This window comes from Xenopus tropicalis, chromosome 5 (genome assembly GCF_000004195.4).
Source record: "Xenopus tropicalis strain Nigerian chromosome 5, UCB_Xtro_10.0, whole genome shotgun sequence".
In the NCBI taxonomy this organism is placed as follows: Eukaryota; Metazoa; Chordata; class Amphibia; order Anura; family Pipidae; genus Xenopus; species Xenopus tropicalis.
This window is the reverse complement of record NC_030681.2, coordinates 75,133,326-75,153,462: the sequence shown is the minus strand read 5'-3', so window position 1 is coordinate 75,153,462 and position 20,137 is coordinate 75,133,326. Positions and strand designations below refer to the sequence as shown.

At 40.8% G+C, this 20,137-nt stretch overlaps 1 protein-coding gene across 5 annotated transcripts in view; it reads left to right on the top strand.

Annotated features, from left to right (window-relative positions):
- The window catches only part of nt5dc1 (5'-nucleotidase domain containing 1), a 140,067-nt gene that overhangs the window by 5,968 nt on the left and 113,962 nt on the right, over positions 1-20,137 (top strand). For all 5 annotated transcript variants that reach the window (XM_031901587.1, XM_031901584.1, XM_031901586.1 and 2 more), the window contains 5 exon segments: positions 2,200-2,291; positions 9,607-9,678; positions 11,250-11,359; positions 14,667-14,746; positions 17,151-17,229. In XM_031901587.1, the coding sequence (XP_031757447.1) occupies positions 2,200-2,291; positions 9,607-9,678; positions 11,250-11,359; positions 14,667-14,746; positions 17,151-17,229 (433 nt within the window).

Below are 20,137 nucleotides of genomic sequence, written 5' to 3'. Positions count from 1 at the left end.
TAAGCACTTTTGCAGTTTAATCTATGTATATATGTCTGTGCAGGTCTGGGGGGCTGTAGAAGGGTTAACTATGGGTTACTGGGCAGATAAGTCTTTAGAATGAACAACATTATACAGGATGGTACAAGTGCATCATTTGATAATGCACAGAGATAGCAAGGCTGCCATTTTTGTTGTGTTGGTTGAAGAAGTTTGGCTGGCTAATGCAAGGGCTTGCGCTTAAGTAAATGTTAGTCTGGTATGATAGGATTTTTACACATGGGTATATTAAAAAAAAAAAAAAGACACTTCTTTTGTAGATCACTCTTTGTGTACCTGTCTTTCGGAGCAGTAAGCAAAAAGATATTTCATCCATGTCAAATGTTTTGATAACCAACAAAATGAAAAAATTAAACCAGTGAGGTTATATCTTGTATAAAAAATATAGTTTGTTTTCCTCCAGCGTACCTAAATGATGAGGAAGTGGTTAATAACCTCATAACGTTCTTATAATTCTTTATTCTTTAACATCCATTTAAAGGGCACCTTTCATAAAGAAATTTTTTCCCCGCTGTAGCTGTGGACCATTAGAGCTTGCACTTCAGCTGGGGGAAACAAAACTATTTTGCCCAAAATAAAACTTGTAGCGAGTGCTATGCTGCTCACACCAGGAGAGAGCTCCTGGGGCAGGCTGTCATGTTTGGTGACACATATGCACCTGTTGAGTAAGTGTCCTACCTTGCTTATCATGCGGGTAACAGAACGCTCTCTTTTCGGAACATATATTATTGCTTACCCCAAATGGAGTACAGGCTCTATTAGCCTTTTAAATGGTCTTAACCTATGAGTGAATTTAAAGTTCACCAGAGGGGAACTTCATAGTTTTCATTTAGCTTGTTTTGGGTGTTATTTATTAATGCATATCCCTCTAAAAATTTAACTGATCAGAAAAGTGAAACTTTGGCAAGCTCTATATTTATACCTTGACAAACATGCCCCACGGTTTCATACAGATGGAATTTGCAACCTGGCTTCATGTCACTTTTATTTATTGGTTGCAGAACATAGAAAAGCTGATATTTTTTCCAAGAAAATGATGGCATGCATAACTTTTTTGTACCCCTCTTAGCAATCCCACTAAGTTGACACAAAAAATGAGCTTAGAGGGGCTGTTATCACAGGTACAAACACTGAGTTTGGTTGAAGTAAAATATGTTTTTTAAATATGCTTGAATGCTTTGAAAAGTGGGTTCAATCCCACTGAACAAAATGCCAGTTGCATGAACCTTGTAACTGAACCCTAAAGCCAAGGGCACACAAAATGTAGGGTCTGCTTCTCTCACCTCATTTTCTAGGCAGGTGGAGAGAAGCGGATTCACTCTTGTACACTCTTATGTGTAGCTTCACTGACAGGCGCAGCATTGACCTAAATGCAGCTATATGGAAAGCAGATTGCCTGAAAATGTATGCTTTCATGTTTTTTTCAGGCTAATCTGCTCTCCGTGTAGCTGCACTCAATTTGAAGCCGTGTCAGCGTCAGTGCAGCTACATATAAGCAGTGGATCTGCTTCTCTCCGGTGGACCCTATTCTTCATGTGACCTGGTTGGAAAAACATTAGAAAGCTCAAATAACTTTTCTCATGTCTTTCTAATGATCAGCCCTTTTTCTTTTTCCTGACAACTTCCTTGACAAACATCATGGTTGAAAACTAACCAGCAGGTGTAGCTGTTGTGGCAAAGTTCATTTATATTGACAGTACTTTATCTCTTAATATCATGGAATTAAAAAAAAAAAACAAAAAAAACCAAACAATGAATGTAAATTGAAAAAGTGCTTACTTATTGTTAAGTGATGCTACTAAATTAATATATTGCATTTAGTATGAAGTAAAAATCTAAGATTATGATAAGTTCCTGACTTTATGGAGACCAGACATAACTATTCAGAGGATTTAAATTCCAAATTTGTACTGAAACCTTCATTACATACCTTCTTCTGGAGGTCTGTTTCACATTTGTAGGTTGATTTCATTGTTTGTTTTAGTTAAACCAGTAATAGCCTATCTGCTAGCTCAGAGGATGGCTTTGTTATTCATTTGTAACTGAATATTCTTTTTATTTCTGTTATAAGTATAAGTACCGTATGTTCTGTTTCTTGGACCGTGGCATGTATTTTATAAATTATGTGATTAAACTATAGTTTTTCTTTTGTTCTCTTAGCTAATTTATGAGAGTTTTGCTCAGTACTTGGTGAGTGAAAAAGGATACAGTGCAGAACTGCTATGTGTTTCACCCGAGGAATGGGATTTCTGGTAAGAGTGCGTTTTATAATAATTTTCATACAGTGCACAAAATGTACTTTATCTAAAGCTTCCATTGCATAATGTATGTATGGATCAGTCATCTGGTTCGGAGGTTCTTAGGGCTAAGCGCACATAGAGCACTTTGTTACATGCAGAAAACTGCCTTTTGTATGCTTGCATAATTATCTGATTCCAAGTGGTTTGCATGCGAAAAACACTCTGAACTGCAATAAAGAGGTATGGCCACATTGTTACCTGCATGATTTGCTTCGGCTGACAAAGTTCTCTGAGTGTCATTACCATAAGTGGTACATTTGCAGAGAGCGCTGGAGTTTCTTGTAAATTTTTGCTGCAGCATTGCAAGATAGTAATGTGTGGGTCGGTTTGAAACCCATGGGAGCTGTGGTCGACCGGTTTTGGCCCAACCAATAGGGCCCAGAGGCAGGCCCTGACCTCTTTCTGCAATGTTCCAAGCCACACTACAGATAGTGATGCGTGATTATATATTTGTGGTTGCCCTGTCCCCTCCAATGCTATTACACAAGGTGTGGGTATATAAATCAGTGTGGTGGGTCGGGTGTGGGTTTACTAAGAGTGGGTTAGGGTCGGGTAAGGGCTGAATTTTTTTTTCATACACGTGCAAGTTTTATCATTATTGTATTCTCGCAATACATACACTGTCTGTTAATTAAATAACTTTAATTTTAAAAATAATTTCCATTTTTTCTACTCTAATGATAACATCTAAGAACCTTAGCTATCTGAGAAATGTTGGTAACATATATTTTACTGTATGTAATTACAATTTGTATTGATAATGCAGCTCTTTATTCTTTTAAGGGCAATGGCATGTGGGGAGATTTTTTGCCCACAATAAATCTGGGCTATCACTGGTGACTAATATCCCAAAAATGCCTTGGCCTTCACTTAAAGCTGCCATACACGGGCCGATTCTAGCTGCCGATATCGGTTCCTTAGACTAATTCAGCAGCTTATTAGTCCTTGTATAGGCACTAACAACGGGCCTGCTCGACCGACATCTGGCCTGAAATCAGCCAGATCTCGATTGGGCAGGTTTGAAATTTAGTTGGGTCGGGACTGCATAGGCTCGTTGATTTGGTCCCCGAACTTCCGGACACCTATACCCGTCATTCTAATTTGATCGTTTGGCCCTGGGCAAACGACCAAATTAGCCTGATATCGCCCACCCATAGGTGGCCACCTTTTCTTTCAAATCACCACAGGTTAATCACATTACTTGAAAGAAAAGGAGAGTGCGGACAAGGGAAAACTCCCCATGTGAATTACCAATGGTATAATAACCAGGTTTCAAAATCCTGTTACCAATTAGCAGGCAATTTGAGTAAAATGTATCAGTTAAGGGTCCAACACCGTGCTCAAACTTCTGCTTTTGTATTAACAAACACAATGTTGAGAATTGCTTTTCAAAAGGCTCGATCCCTCAGCATTTCAGCAATGGCAATCTATTCATTCAATGTGTAAAAAGTCAATAAAAAATACCATTGTGCATTCCAATTTATAATGATGTATAAATAATTAAATTAGTTGTCTTCTCACAAAGTTGATAAAAGTGCAAGTGCTAAAAATATCAAAAGAGGAGATGCTGACTGCTCCTGGCTTCCAATTCATTTTGTGAGGCTCCACCCCACTTCAGGGAATGGGAGTGTCAGTGGGTAAAGAGTTTTTAAAGCACAGTTACTATGAATTGACCCCAGCAACCACTAGCCATGTATAGCTAGTAAGATAAAGGTGCATAAGCGCATCATAGTGCAAGTGGTTGCTAGGTGCTTTCACCAGCAACCACTGTGAAAGTGTTATTAGTACAATAGTGACACAAAGACATGAAAGGGGGAGCACTGGGGTGGGCCCTTACCTGATACATTTTACTCACATTGCCTCCTAATTGGTAACAGGATTTTGAAACCTTGTTATTATACCATTGGTGATACACTAGGGGAGTTTTCCCTTGTGTGCTCTCTCCTTTTCTTTTCAAGCACTTCCTAGTTGGTGTGTGAAGCTGTGGATTCTAAACTACTGAGAACTACCTTTACTTGGATTTGAGTTCAGCGCAAAACCTATATTTTTTATTGGTGTAATCACATTACTTGCATCAATCCAGCCTAATCGTGGGGAAAATGCTATCCTTCGCATTTTCCTGCAGATCGCTGTGAGTAATGTATTTTACTTGCAACGATCTGAAGGTAAGTGAAAGGCAAGGGATTTCTGGGAGATTTGTCACCCACAGTAGCCAGGGCTGTGGAGTCGGTAGATAAATTCTCCGACTCTGACTCCGACTCCTCAGTTTCTTATACTCCCGACTCCGACTCCACGACTCCTCTGTTTTTAATATGCTAATGCAGTGCTGTCCAACTGGCGGCCCACTTTAAATGGTATCAGTACTGAGATTAACTGCATGGTTCTCACCTCAGATTCAGGCTGTAATCCCTCTGTATTGTTTAAACATCTAATTCCCTGTACTGTTCACACCTTTTAATCTATGCATTGTTCACCCCCTGCATTGTTCACACCTCCTGCTCAGGCTGTAATCACCCACATTGTTCGTCTGTTCACACCTCAGACATTGTAAGTACTGCCTGGCCTATGCTGCCTGTGTATAGGCAGCATAGGGTAGGCAGAGTATGGCACATAGGCAGCATAGGACAGGGAGGGTATTGAACACACAGGCAGCATAGGGCAGGGAGAGTATATGGCACACACAGGCAGCATATGGCAGGCAGAGTATGGCACACACAGGCAGCATATGGCAGGCAGAGTATGGCACACACAGGCAGCATATGGCAGGCAGAGTATGGCACACACAGGCAGGGCAGGCAGAGTATGGCACACACAGGCAGCATATGGCAGGGAGAGTATGGCACACACAGGCAGGGTAGGGCAGAGTATGGCACACACAGGCAGCATATGGCAGGGAGAGTATGGCACACACAGGCAGGGTAGGGCAGAGTATGGCACACACAGGCAGCATATGGCAGGGAGAGTATGGCACACACAGGCAGGGTAGGGCAGAGTATGGTGCACACAGGCAGCATATGGCAGGGAGAGTATGGCACACACAGGCAGGGTAGGGCAGGCAGAGTATGGCACACACAGGCAGCATATGGCAGGGAGAGTATGGCACACACAGGCAGGGTAGGGCAGAGTATGGCAATCACAGGCAGGGCAGGCAGAGTATGGCACACACAGGCAGCATAGGGCAGGCAGAGTATGACACACACAGGCAGGGTAGGGAAGGCAGAGTATGGCACACACAGGCAGGGTAGGGCAGAGTATGGCGCACACACAGGCAGGGTAGGGCAGAGTATGGCGCACACACAGGCAGGGTAGGGCAGAGTATGGCGCACACACAGGCAGGATAGGGCAGAGTATGGCACACACAGGCAGCATATGGCAGGCAGAGTATGGCACACACAGGCAGCATATGGCAGGCAGAGTATGGGGCACACACAGGCAGGGTAGGGCAGAGTATGGGGCACACACAGGCAGGGTAGGGCAGAGTATGGCGCACACACAGGCAGGATAGGGCAGAGTATGGCACACACAGGCAGCATATGGCAGGCAGAGTATGGCACACACAGGCAGGGCAGGCAGAGTATGGCACACACAGGCAGCATATGGCAGGGAGAGTATGGCACACACAGGCAGGGTAGGGCAGCATATGGCAGGCAGAGTATGGCACACACAGGCAGCATATGGCAGGGAGAGTATGGCACACACAGGCAGGGTAGGGCAGCATATGGCAGGCAGAGTATGGCACACACAGGCATGGTAGGGCAGAGTATGGCACACACAGGCAGGGTAGGGCAGAGTATGGCACACACAGGCAGGGTAGGGCAGAGTATGGCACACACAGGCAGGATAGGGCAGAGTATGGCACACACAGGCAGCATATGGCAGGCAGAGTATGGCACACACAGGCAGGGTAGGGCAGATTATGGCACACACAGGCAGAATATGGCAGGGAGAGTATGGCACACACAGGCAGGGCAGGCAGAGTATGGCACACACAGGCAGCATATGGCAGGCAGAGTATGGCACACACAGGCAGCATATGGCAGGGAGAGTATGGCATACACAGGCAGGGTAAGGCAGAGTATGGCACACACAGGCAGCATATGGCAGGCAGAGTATGGCACACACAGGCAGCATATGGCAGGCAGAGTATGGCACACACAGGCAGCATATGGCAGGCAGAGTATGGCACACACAGGCAGAGTAGGGCAGAGTATGGCGCACACACAGGCAGAGTAGGGCAGAGTATGGCGCACACAGGCAGGGTAGGGCAGAGTATGGCACACACAGGCATGGTAGGGCAGAGTATGGCACACACAGGCAGGGTAGGGCAGAGTATGGCACACACAGGCAGGGTAGGGCAGAGTATGGCACACACAGGCAGGGTAGGGCAGAATATGGCACACACAGGCAGGGTAGGGCAGAGTATGGCACACACAGGCAGGGTAGGGCAGAGTATGGCACACACAGGCAGGGTAGGGCAGAGTATGGCACACACAGGCAGGGTAGGGCAGAGTATGGCACACACAGGCAGGGTAGGGCAGAGTATGGCACACACAGGCAGGGTAGGGCAGAGTATGGCGCACACACAGGCAGCATATGACAGGCAGAGTATGGCACACACAGGCAGGGTAGGGCAGATTATGGCACACACAGGCAGAATATGGCAGGGAGAGTATGGCACACACAGGCAGGGCAGGCAGAGTATGGCACACACAGGCAGCATATGGCAGGCAGAGTATGGCACACACAGGCAGCATATGGCAGGGAGAGTATGGCATGCACAGGCAGGGTAAGGCAGAGTATGGCACACACAGGCAGCATATGGCAGGCAGAGTATGGCACACACAGGCAGCATATGGCAGGCAGAGTATGGCACACACAGGCAGCATATGGCAGGCAGAGTATGGCACACACAGGCAGCATATGGCAGGCAGAGTATGGCACACACAGGCAGCATATGGCAGGCAGAGTATGGCACACACAGGCAGCATATGGCAGGCAGAGTATGGCGCACACACAGGCAGAGTAGGGCAGAGTATGGCGCACACACAGGCAGGGTAGGGCAGAGTATGGCACACACAGGCAGGGTAGGGCAGAGTATGGCACACACAGGCAGGGTAGGGCAGAGTATGGCACACACAGGCAGCATATGACAGGCAGAGTATGGCACACACAGGCAGGGTAGGGCAGAGTATGGCACACACAGGCAGCATATGGCAGGCAGAGTATGGCACACACAGGCAGGGTAGGGCAGAGTATGGCACACACAGGCAGCATATGGCAGGCAGAGTATGGCACACACAGGCAGCATATGGCAGGCAGAGTATGGCACACACAGGCAGCATATGGCAGGCAGAGTATGGCACACACAGGCAGCATATGGCAGGCAGAGCATGGCACACACAGGCAGCATATGGCAGGCAGAGCATGGCACACACAGGCAGGGCAGGCAGAGTATGGCGCACACAGGCAGAATATGGCAGGGAGAGTATGGCAAAGGCACACACAGGCAGGGTAGGGCAGAGTATGGCACACAGGCAGCATATGGCAGGGAGAGTATGGCACACACAGGCAGGGTAGGGCAGAGTATGACACACACAGGCATCATAGGGCAGGCAGAGTATGGCACACACAGGTAGTGTAGGGCAGGCAGAGTGCTGCCTGTGTGTGCCATATACTCTTTCTACCCTATGGTGCCTGTGGGAGGTGAACCTGGCAGTGGTTTGTTCTGGGAGTTTGTTAGCAGTTGGAAATAGCCATTAAATGGTCCCTAAGGTGTGTAATTATATGCTGGGGGTTGCTGTGCTATCCACAGGGGAGGAGTCATATGGATTTTAGGGTGTGTCTTAATATGACATAATATAATTTTTTCACATATGAATGATGGTTGATATCCCTGCAGTGAGGACCAAGCCTTTGGGTTTTTGCTGCACTACCACCATTGTGATAAAATGGGTGTGGTTTGAAGTGGGTGTGGTTTAAAAGGGGGGAGTGGTCAACACTGGCTTCCATTAGCGGCCCTCCACCATGTATGCGCGAGAAATTCCGGCCCTCGGCACCGCAGAAGTTGGACAGCACTGTGCTAATGTATTTTATACATCCAGGAAGGGGCACTTAAAACACAACTGAACTGATAATAAACTGATAGACAATTTTATCTATACTCCTACTCCTAATGATTTCCCTAGAATCCCATAGTCATGTTTAAAGTTTAAGCTAACATTACAGCTGAATTACAGCAGTTTTTCAAATGTTTTAAAGCTTCAGTCTTAAACTATGGTTTATCCATTCCCTTCACGTATACAGGTATTTCTAGTTATCTAGTTATCAGTGAGAGTTAGGCTGGGTTCCCAGTGGGCATTGGGTTCCCTGTAACAGAGGAACACGATGCAGTGGAGCTTCCGCACCTTAACTGTGCGTTACGTCTCATTTAGTGAAGCATACAGTCAATGAAAAGCTTCATGGTCACTCAACGTGTTCGTTTATGCACTGCGTGCATTGGGCTTTATTCTTATAGCAGAGAAGTAATTAATTATGACTGTTTGTGAATTGGGACATTTAAACTTGCTTTATTTTTTTTTATTCCCATTTAAATTTAGTAGGAGTCGGAGTCGGTTCATTTTTTGCCGACTCCGACTCCAGGTACCCAAAATTGCCTCCGACTTCTCGACTCCGACTCCACAGCCCTGACAGTAGCACAGTTTTTACAGATGACAGATCTCCCCGTGTGCCAATTCCCTACATCTTACCTTGCATTACAGGCATGGGATTTCTTGGCCCTGAATAAAGGGTTTTGCATCATTTGGATCACCTTATCTTAACGCTACTATAAATGTTTAAACATTATATAAATCCAATAGGATTATTTTACTACCAATATAGATTCATGCAGTTTAGTTACCAGGTTTTTTTATTAGAGAGAAAAGAAATCATTTTTAAAAAGTTGTAATTCTTTGCTTAGAATGGGTGGTAGCCTTCCTGTAATTCATGGCTATGGATATCTGGTTTCTGGATAAGAGACCTAATACCTATAATAATTTGCTGACTTAATTGCTGTTGTGTGCCCAGTCCATACAGAAATACTTGTAAAGCTAGGTTTTACAGAAGCTACAGATATGGCTATCATCTTGCCTAGTTGAATTAACAAAGCGAGCTTGGGAACTGGATATTGAAGTAAAGTAATTTTGCTGACATATACTTATTATATAGAAGTGAACCAACTATACAAAATCAGAATACTGTTGACTCATTTTCATATTTGGTGTTGTAGTTCAAAAGGGTTGGTGTTGGATTTGGAAGAAGGAAACTTTCTTAAGCTTGCTACAGATGGCACTATACTCAGGTAAACATTTTTCGTAGTGCATGTTCTATGTTATCTCTCTGCTAGATTTGCAATCTAAAATATTTTCAAAGTGATTACAATGTTTTTAATTATACAGAAATAACACCTAAAAAGGTAAATTACTAAAATCTAATGACTTATAGTTCAATGCAAAACAATTACATGTTTAGTTATTTTTGTAAGTGGAAAGTAGTAGAAATTAGTATGTTAAAAATAACTCCATATTTGCAAATGTAAGGGCTGTGTCACAAGGGGAGATTAACTACCGCGCGACAAATCTCCCTTGTTGCAGGTGACTAATCTTCCTGAAATGTCATCCCGCCCCATCCACTTGTCCAGTGATAAGCATTGGTTAAACCAAGGTCTCTGGCCATAATTATTATATTAGGCCTTAATAGCCTTTAGGAGTTGTTACCTGTTGACAATTGCAGAGTGGTGTTGCACAGTTTGATGGTACAGTTGATTGCATGCTTGCCAGTGTGAAATTGACAACCAAGAAGCTGAAAGTGATAGAATCGATGGCTCCTGCATCCTAAGCATACCTCAAAAGTCAGTATGGGCTACTTGAATAAAAGCAAAGTGACAAATTTAATCATAATTAAAAATTCAATCTTAAAGGGCATATTTTACTGGGTGGCAAAATGTTAGGCATCGCCCACTGAAATAGGTTGCTAAGTCTTTTACCCAGAGAACCGCACTAGCCTGTGGAAAAAACTGAAGGCCCCACATTCATCTGCTTACATCAGCTCTTAGTTCCCTTAGCACTTGGCCTTCGGCACGTGCATAGTAAAATCTTAGTTATACTCGGGATGCCTGGGATGTCATTAGAAAGTAAGGAGCAGCACTCAGTTTCTCCTAGCAGGTGCACCAGCCTGGGGAAAAAACTTAACATTCTATTTCACTGGTTTGGCACCCCCAGGGAAATAGACTTAACGTCCTTTAAACATGTAACATGGCCCAAGAAGTTCTCTGTATTAGAAGTGATATACAAAGAAGAGTGTACAAATATCCCTACAACAAGAACTGTTACAGAAGATATTTACAAGCTGTGATCTATGGCAGAGGGTGTGGTAATAAGTAAAGACTAACTAGTGTGTGGGATTCAAAATAGGCCCTGGTATTTTAGGTATACAGAGGCCTAAACAGCCCCTCACCCACATGCTAAATATTGACTGTCTATGGCATCTGCACATCTGTCAAATGCATATAGATGTTGCTTGCTATATCCATATTCCACACTGGGGCAGAAATTTGCCTGCATTTACAACGTGCCCAACTTCTATTGCCAGTTATAAGTACAGGCACTTCATATGGCTCACATTAAAGGTGCTTTAAAAAACTCGAGCATTTACTTTGAATATTTTTAATCTGTTATGCTGTGTCTTACTGCTCATGCCTTTTATGTTAGTGGCAACATGGACCATTTTTTGAAACTTGTCACAAACCTTGGAAGCACCTGGTACTTTTTACATCACGACTAAAGTACTTTGTTTTTTTTTTTAAGTTACCATTAATGTTTTGTTTTTACCTTTATTGACTATGTTATGTTATACATGTACCTTACTGATCAGGGCAGCTCATGGCACAAAGTCAATGACTGTAGAAGAAATTGAGGAAGTCTATGGAGAGAAGAGAGAGTGGAAGCATTTTAATGCAATAAATGGAACTTATGCACGCTCAGGTACTTATACTTAAATACAGGTATGGGATCCCTTATCTGTAAAACTGAGAGACCGAAATCTCAGAATTACAGTCCATTCAAATATTTCAAATTGTTTAAAATTATTTTTTTTTTTCTGTGTTATGATAAAACAGTAGCTTGTACGTGACCCTAACCAAGCTAGCATAAATTCATATTGGTGGCAAAACAATTCTGTTGGTTTAATTAATGTTTGAAATATATGCTGATCCAAATTAAGAAAAAAACCCTTATTTAGAATTAAGAAATCCTTATGATAAAGTCAATATCTTTATATCTCTTTATGTATGTGCATATGATATTGAAATACGATGCTGGATTGTCCATAGAGAAGTCAGTATATAAGTATTTAAGAAATCTGTACACATTAGGTGATTGGTGGTTTTACAGTGCTGTCTATTTGTACAGTCAGATAATCTGTAACATGCTTTTCTACAGCTCTATTTCATTCTGAACATCAAATCCATTAACCTAGAGGGAAAGCATACAAATAATAAAAATTGTGTTATTGTGTTTTTTTCAAAATAAATAGTTGTGAATGTTTTCCCTTTCTTTTCCACTAGGTGGGGCCAAATTAACTAAAATGTAATCCTGAAAAGTACTTTATGCTAAACCAATTAAAAGCAGTAGTTTAAGGATTATTGAACAACTTTCAACACACAGTGCTTAATTTGTAAGACACAGATTTCAAAACAATAATAGAATGTCCAGAACTGTACTATAAACACAATGTGGTTATGTTTTTCATTCAGTATATACTATATCTCTACTGATGTTAAAATAACCATGTATTGACATGTAATATATAAACCAGCAGTCCCAAGGAACATTTTACAATTAAGAACATTTTTCCATGGAACTGTGGGGGCTGCATTTCAATTACCTGGGGGCAGTAATTAGCAGACAACGCAGACAATTACTGTTTGATATCTAAGATGCGTTGTTATGCATGTCAGTGCATTATATGCATTGTTGCGTCATATGCAATCTTATGCACATCTTTGGTGCGCCACTGTGTAACAACTGCTGTTATAAGAGGTGGCCCATTGTAGTGCAGCCCATGGCCTGTCACTGGTCTGGGGCCCGATGGTTGGGGACCCTGCTATAAACTAATCATGCTTCCTGACTCAAATTTGTCAATTTTTGTTCTTACTAGTGAGCACAATATTGCAATAATGAAAAATTTATATTACATCATACATAACCAATCCTGGATATAAAAACAAAACTACTATTTACATGGCAAGGACACCCAGCACTGCTTAGTTGTATCTAAAAGGGAGCCATAGTTAAAACTCTGCTTCTGATTTCCTGGAAGTTGGAGGCTGAAGCCCTTTTTGGGGGTCTCTTTGAGGACAAAGAAAGTTTTTGTTTACATTGCTGTAGCCTGAGAAGATAAGAGAAGGGTTGCTATTGAAACAAACACATTCCATATTTTAATAAAAATGTGTCTGGTGCAATACCTCCCAAGACAAAGACCCAACAGGCTGAAGGACAACTGTAGCAATGCAATAACATATAAGGTCATAGCCCTGCCAATCCTAAGCATGCCATCCCTCATGAGAAGCTATGTCACTTACTGACACGGGGGTACTGGTACAGTACTAAGGGAGGCAGCAAATAAATTGTAGAAAATAAAATTAATGTCAGGTAACATTTAAAGCCATTAAGCCACCTTGTATTAATATTTTGTGCACACCTAGCTTTTAATCATATAATAGATTCAGTTTCATTAAAGGTCTTTATTATGTAATGAACTGTTAAATAAATACTAAAGAGGATTTGATTATGTTATGATATGTATTTTGAATGTTGTCTATCTCCAATTCTCATGGTGTAATTCTATTGAGGAAGCATTTATCTTACTGGGCAAGTAAGGTGAATTGCTATAGCATTGTAGGCTGTTTATGTCTAGGTGCCACTGGCACACAAAATGAAACAGTTTAGCTATGTAGTTTTACGCAATTAGAGCCTAGAACTCTGTAGTATTGGTATTAGGGTATTTTAAGGGTATAAGTTCCAACCCAACAAACGGCCTTTCTAGTAAATGAGAAAGCTGCTTCATGTAAGAATTCACACTAAGGGGCTGATTTACTAAGACACGATTTCGAATCCGAATTGGAAAAATTCTGATTGGAAACGAACATTTTGCGACTTTTTCGTATTTTTTGCGATTTTTTCGGCGTCTTTACGATTTTTGCGTAAAAACGCGAGTTTTTCGGCGTCTTTACGATTTTTGCGTAAAAACGCGAGTTTTTCGGCGTCTTTACGAAAGTTGCGATTTTTTCGTAGCGTTAACACTTGCGCGCAAAGTCGCGCCTTTTTCGTAGCGTTAAAACTTAAAAGGCGCGACGTTTCGCGCAAGTTTTAACGCTACGAAAAAATCGCGACTTTGCGCAACTTTCGTAAAGACGCCGAAAAACTCGCGTTTTTACGCAAAAATCGTAAAGACGCTGAAAAACTCGCGTTTTTACTCAAAAAATCGTAAAGACGCTGAAAAATTCGCGTTTTTACGCAAAAATCGTAAAGACGCCGAAAAAATCTCAAAATTACCGATCATTACGAAAAAAACGCAATCGGATGCATTTGGCCCGTTCGTGGGTTAGTAAATGTGCCCCTAACACTTAGGGGCTGATTTACTAACCCACGAATTCGAATTGGAAAAATTCCGATTGGAAAACGAACATTTTTGCGAGTTTTTCGTATTTTTTGCGATTTTTTTCGGCGCCTTTACGACTTTTCGGAAATTATCGCGACTTTTTCGTTACCAATACAATTTGCGCGAAAAACCGCGAGTTTTTCGTAGCCATTCCGAAAGTTGCGATTTTTTTCGTAGCGTTAAAACTTGTGCGAAAAGTTGCGCTTTTTTCGTAGCGTTAAAACTTAAAAGGCGCGACGTTTTGTGCAAGTTTTAACACTACGAAAAAATTCGCAACTTTTTGCGCAAGTTTTAACGCTACGAAAAAATTGCAACTTTCAGAATGGCTACGAAAAACTTACGTTTTTCCGCAAAAATCGTATTGGTAACGAAAAAGTCGCGATAATTTTCCGAAAAAATCGCAAAATACCGATCATTACGAAAAAAACGCAATCGGACGCATTCGGCCCGTTCGTGAGTAAGTAAATGGGCCCCATAATGTGTGTGTAAATTCCTTAGAAAGTAATTGTTAACTAACTGGAGCCCAAAAAGCATCCTTCATGCTGAGTGTATGTGGGTGGTGGGGGCAATAAGTATGTCTAGGTTTTCTAACACAAAAGTAAATTGTTTTTTTTTTGTTTTTTTTTACAGCTAAATATTACTTTTACGATAACCATTTTGATTTGCCTAGCGCACTTCTGTGCGCAAAAGTTGTGGATTGTATTGAAGTGGTAAGTTCAGATAATCCAATATGGAAATGTTTGTATTCCCTGCTATTGCTCCCCTTATTATGTCACTTTAGTGGAATTTGAATAATCCATAAACTGTATATTTTTACAACAAATTTGTTTCCAAAGCACTAATGTGCTACATTATTTCTGTGGCTGCCTACAGAGTTGGCAATAATATTATGTTATTTATTAATGCAAGGACTTGAAAGGACTTTATTATTTTATAGGATTTTTAGTCTATGTTTTACTTCCACTTCAAAAATTCCAAAATTGTGCTTTAATTTAAAACCGACTCACTAGAAAATACAGTGACTAAAGCAGCGTGTACCATCCAATTGGGCTGTTAAGCAGCTTTTATCTAATTAAATGTATCAAATTTATGTTGCTAGTTGTAATTTCTAAATATGTAAATGTTTAAGTGGAACTGAGTTTTTATATTGCTATTCCTGTAAAAGGCAGTGCACATGAGAAGACATACAGTGAAGTATGATGGTGTAACTCCTAGAACAATGAAAAGGATACTATACTGTATGTATATTGCCCTGTTAAAAACAACTCATTGTACTTATTTGCACATTTATTATTATTCTATTGCACATAAACATGCATAGTGTATATACAATAGTAGTGTGTTTTTTATATCTCTACTTTTAAATCAAATACTCTAATATGTAATATATTTATTACTGTTTTAAAGAACATTATTAATAAAAAGTCAGATTTTCAACAGTTACTTGTTCATTACCTTAGAATGTCTTCCTTGCTGACTTCAGCTCCATTTCAGAGAGCAGCAATGGAGTCACAAGAGTCACGTGCTTCTTGCTCCAGAAAGATGTGACTTATTTCTACATGGCTATAACTCTATGTTGCAAGGGACGGGGTGAAAATAAGGCCTCCATTTCTCCTCAACCAACTCTGGGCCTTCTGCCCACTTCTGCCTGTTTGAGTCATAGGGGAAGTCACGAGGGGAGCAGTAGGGTCAAGGGTTGGAGAGGGCTACCCTGTATTTAAAAAAAATCTCACACTGTGCTTCGAAAGTGAGCATTTGTGCACAAATACTTAAGGCTGTAGGTACTGAGCAACTTGAAAATTTCGAGGTGACTGAATGAATCCTATAATGTTATGTTGGTTCGAATTAAGAAAAAAGCCCTTATTAGGATGACCCCAGGTGCCAAGTACTCCGATTATACATCCCATAACTGACTTTTTCCAGGGCTGCTCTTAACAAATCTAGTCTATACAGAGCTATATTGAACATTGTTATACATATTGTTTTCCATCATTGATTGAAATGTTATTTTCATTATAATGTGTGCATATGTTGCCATTTTAACATAAATCCAGGTGCCCTCTTATGCTGGCTAGCGTGCCATTTAATGTCAGGCATACCTCTGGTAAAAAGATTTGTGCCCAAAAGTGGTTGTTGTATAAGTAGGGGAACAAGGCACATTTTGGTCAACAAAATAGGTCTGTACACCTTGTTTTTTAACTCGGTTATTGTTTAGTAATTGAGCCCTATAATCTCACCCACCCAAAGCCATGTTTTATTGCTATGCTAAAAAGTTTTTTTCTATTAAGACTTGAAAATCTAATTTGTGCATTTGTGTGCAATTTGCAAACGGTTCAAATAACACAAATCAATCTGCTAGATTTTGGAAACACATATAAAAGTAAAATATGCCCAGACTTTGAATTTTTAAGTATCGCATTTTGAAGCTCAGTGAATTCTACTGCTTCGCCCCTTGTGCCAACAAATATTAGGCTTTTTCTAGTACCCTTCTTTAGGGTCCCAAAGCAGGTGGATTTGTCAGGGTTACAAATCCAAATATATTTAATGTGGAGCTAAAGGCTGCTCGTTTAGTAATGTCTCACCTCCTTGTGATCCTAAAGCACCTGAACATTGTGTCATACTATTCTCTAAATTATATTTATTGGGTCTCCTTGCCCAACTCAGACACTCCCTAGTTCTCCTTCGCTGGAGCCTCCTATTCAAGATGCTAGACTATATACTCCTTACCTTTACTGAAAAGCTACAAAGGAAAGATTGTGACTTTTTCTCTCTGTTGTATACTTGGTGATCACATGACACCAGTGGGGTTATTTTAGTAATCCTACTGTTCTTCAAGTAAACATTAAAATGGGCAACTGGCATAAGGTTCTGGTATTTTTCACACAGCTCTCACTATTTTGTTAAGTGCCATTTCACTACTTAATTCACATTTGTTAAGTAATGACAGATCAGCTTGATGCAGGCCACAAACTTTTCAAGAGATCTGGAATATACATCCTACTTAAACCGTATAGACTGTTGACAGCCATGATTCTCCTTCGCATACTCTTGATCTGCAACAGAATCCTTTTGTAAGGTGTTCCTGTTATTTATAGTTATTTTTCAAATTTACAGACTGAGGGGCAGAAGTATGATTTTTGGAAAGACATTGTTGCTGCTATAGAACACAACTATAAGACTACGGCCTTTAAAGGTGAGTGTCCAAATAGAAAAGTTTTTTTTATTGTGGCTTCCTTTTGTCCCTAATTGTTTGAAATACCTTTTAAGATTTTATTGTAGTTTCATTTGCTTTTAAAGATCAAAATTTAATAAAAAGTAATATTTTTAATGTTTTATCAAGTCATATCAAGTAAGCAGTCAATTCAAAGTAGTATATTCAGGGAGAACGGACATGCTTTAAAATATAGGGCAAGTATGTATTTCAAGCAAGTGCTGACGTAGTCCCCTATTGGGGTGATTAAAACACCAGTTACTGTTGTCATAGACAATGGGCAGATTAAAGAACGTGTAAGCCCCACACACAAAAATGTAATCAGTGAACGGCCTTTCCCTACCTGCCACACTGGATGTCCAGAGGTTAATAGTAAGGCTGCAGCTTGCCCTTAAGCATTTAGATTTCCTTCTCCTCCTGTAACCCTCTTGCCCCACCTCGTGAATTTGCTTTGATTCCTGGCTTGTGGGCATGCTCAGTTGTTCTAAGCTCAGATTACTAAACACGCCCTCCAGTCTAGCAGCCAGTGAAGAGATGGCATTGCTGGTTCCCATAGAAACTCAGCTCTAGCTGTCTGCTTCAATTTTTTTTCTCCTAACTTTTTCTCTCCTGAGCTCAAACAAAGCAGAAATTTTATCAAAGACAGTTCTGCCTGTGTGAGGCGGTATTCTTGATGAAATATATGTATGAAATATAAGTATGCTGAATAAGGGTCTTTGTGTGTCCTTGCTGTTTGCAGATTTAAATGTACAGTATTTGATTATGTATCAGAGGAAAAAATGGCCACCGGTGAAAACTGCTATTTGCTTTAGGGAAATGTGATAGTGCTAGCAAATGGAGGGGATATATGTAGTACAAATAATGCCATTTGTGTGGGGGAGACATGCCCAACTGATATAAATTTAGGCAAATGTAGGCTTTACATGTCCTTTAAGTATCCGGTGGTTTGTTTGACTCTGGGCTTGTATCGCACCAAGGACCCCAGACTGTTGAATTTAGCAGTCAAATCTCATAAGTAAGCTTAAACATAGGAACCACTTTGTTGCTTAACCAAAGCCATGCTCTAATGATGAGAGCTCATCCAGTGCATGGCTTATAGTTGTATTTTTTTTGTATTAAACATTTGCAAATTATTCGATACCTCAACCTGAGTTCCAGCTAGTATATCATCCAAGACCCTTGAGGCAAGTGGGTGTAATCATTCTAGGTAAGTCTAGGTCATCAGCCAGAAAATCGTCTTTCTTTAAATATAAGTACATGGTGAGGTTTTGCATGTTTTGTTCCGCACAATATTCATATTGCTGACTTGAAATGCTTAATACTTAAAAGAAGTATCTTAAACTTCACTTCAACCTTAAAGGGCACCTATCACCCTGAAATTGCTTCCCCTTCCCGGTTGCGGGAAACAATAGCTTTTCTTTAAAAAAAACAGCTCCCAACTGCACTAGGTCACCTGCACTGGACAGGAGCTCCTGGTGCAGGCAACCATTTTATTTAGCGTGCATTTGCATAATGAGGGATTTGTGTAGCTCCCTCCCAGTGTGGGCAGCACAGCACTGTAGGGGGCTATTTTTATTTAACTATTGTTTTCCCCAATTGGAGTGGAGGCTCGATTAGCCTGCACCTCTGGTGGGGGAAGCAATTTCATGGTCATAGGTGCCATTTAATTTATGGGAATGTTCTATACAGTCGTAGACCTTCACTTCAGCTTTGCATAATAGTTGTAATGACAGAGCAAACTGAAGATATAATTTTAATAAACAGTAGTGCAATAGGGTGTTCTCCCTCTGTTCTCACACGGTGATCAAAAACATGGCACATGTAATAATAGAACACTTGCACCCTCTACAAGAAACACAAATTATTTACTCAGTTCACATGTGCTATTTGCTAATACCAAAGTGGGGCTGAGAATTTATTTTAAAAATTGTCTTATCTAAATAAAAAAAAAAACATTATATAGCTACACCATTGATTTGTTCCTAATTTTTATTATGGGAATATGTACAGTATGAAAAATACAGTGCTTTCTTCCCACTGATGCATTTGTTTAAATATGTTATCTTATAATAAATGACAAAATTGTTACTTGTTACTAAAATTCTCTAAATATGTATATTTAAGTACTTATGATAAATGTTAACAATAATGCTTGGTATTCTAAATGTGTGTCATTTAATAAATTCTGATTTGGAGTCTTTGCAGTGTGACATTGTATATTCTTATTCTGTTAAGTGTTATAGTTATTTACTTTGTGCTTTCTAAATTTATTCCTCTGGTATCTTTGGGGATTTTTAATGTAACTTACACCTACAGCAATATTTATTAGGTTTGGGGAAAGTTATTTGACTGTTGTGCCACAATCTCTAAAATGTTTGGGCTTTACGGCAGTTACTGGGTCTGCCATCTTTATTACAGTGCTGTAAGTAAAAAGCCAAATAATTCTGGCTTTATGAAGTACAGGAAAATCTCTAGATTTCCAGTACAGAGCAGTGCTTTGTAAACTGGCACTTAGTGGCACATTCATTTTATTTTAGTTGGGCTGCCATCTAACGCTTCTATTCTAAAAGAACGACATTTGTTCCAAGGATTCTAAAATAGTATTGCTTTCTCAGTGTAGCTTGTAACACACAGGGTTCTGCCGCTGCCTATAAAAACAAGCGAGTAACTGGATTTGCGTATGACAGTGAGCAACTAGTTGGAAGAGGCACCGAGACAGACTGTAACCATAAGCACATATTGTAATAAGTAAAAATACTTGCCAATTCTTTGCAAAGTATAGCACAGGATGCCTAGTCTCTACTGTTTTGCTGCATTAAAGATGAGTGCCCTGCACTAGTTGGATTTTTTATTGTCCTCATATAACCCCATAATATTGTAGTTGCCTCTT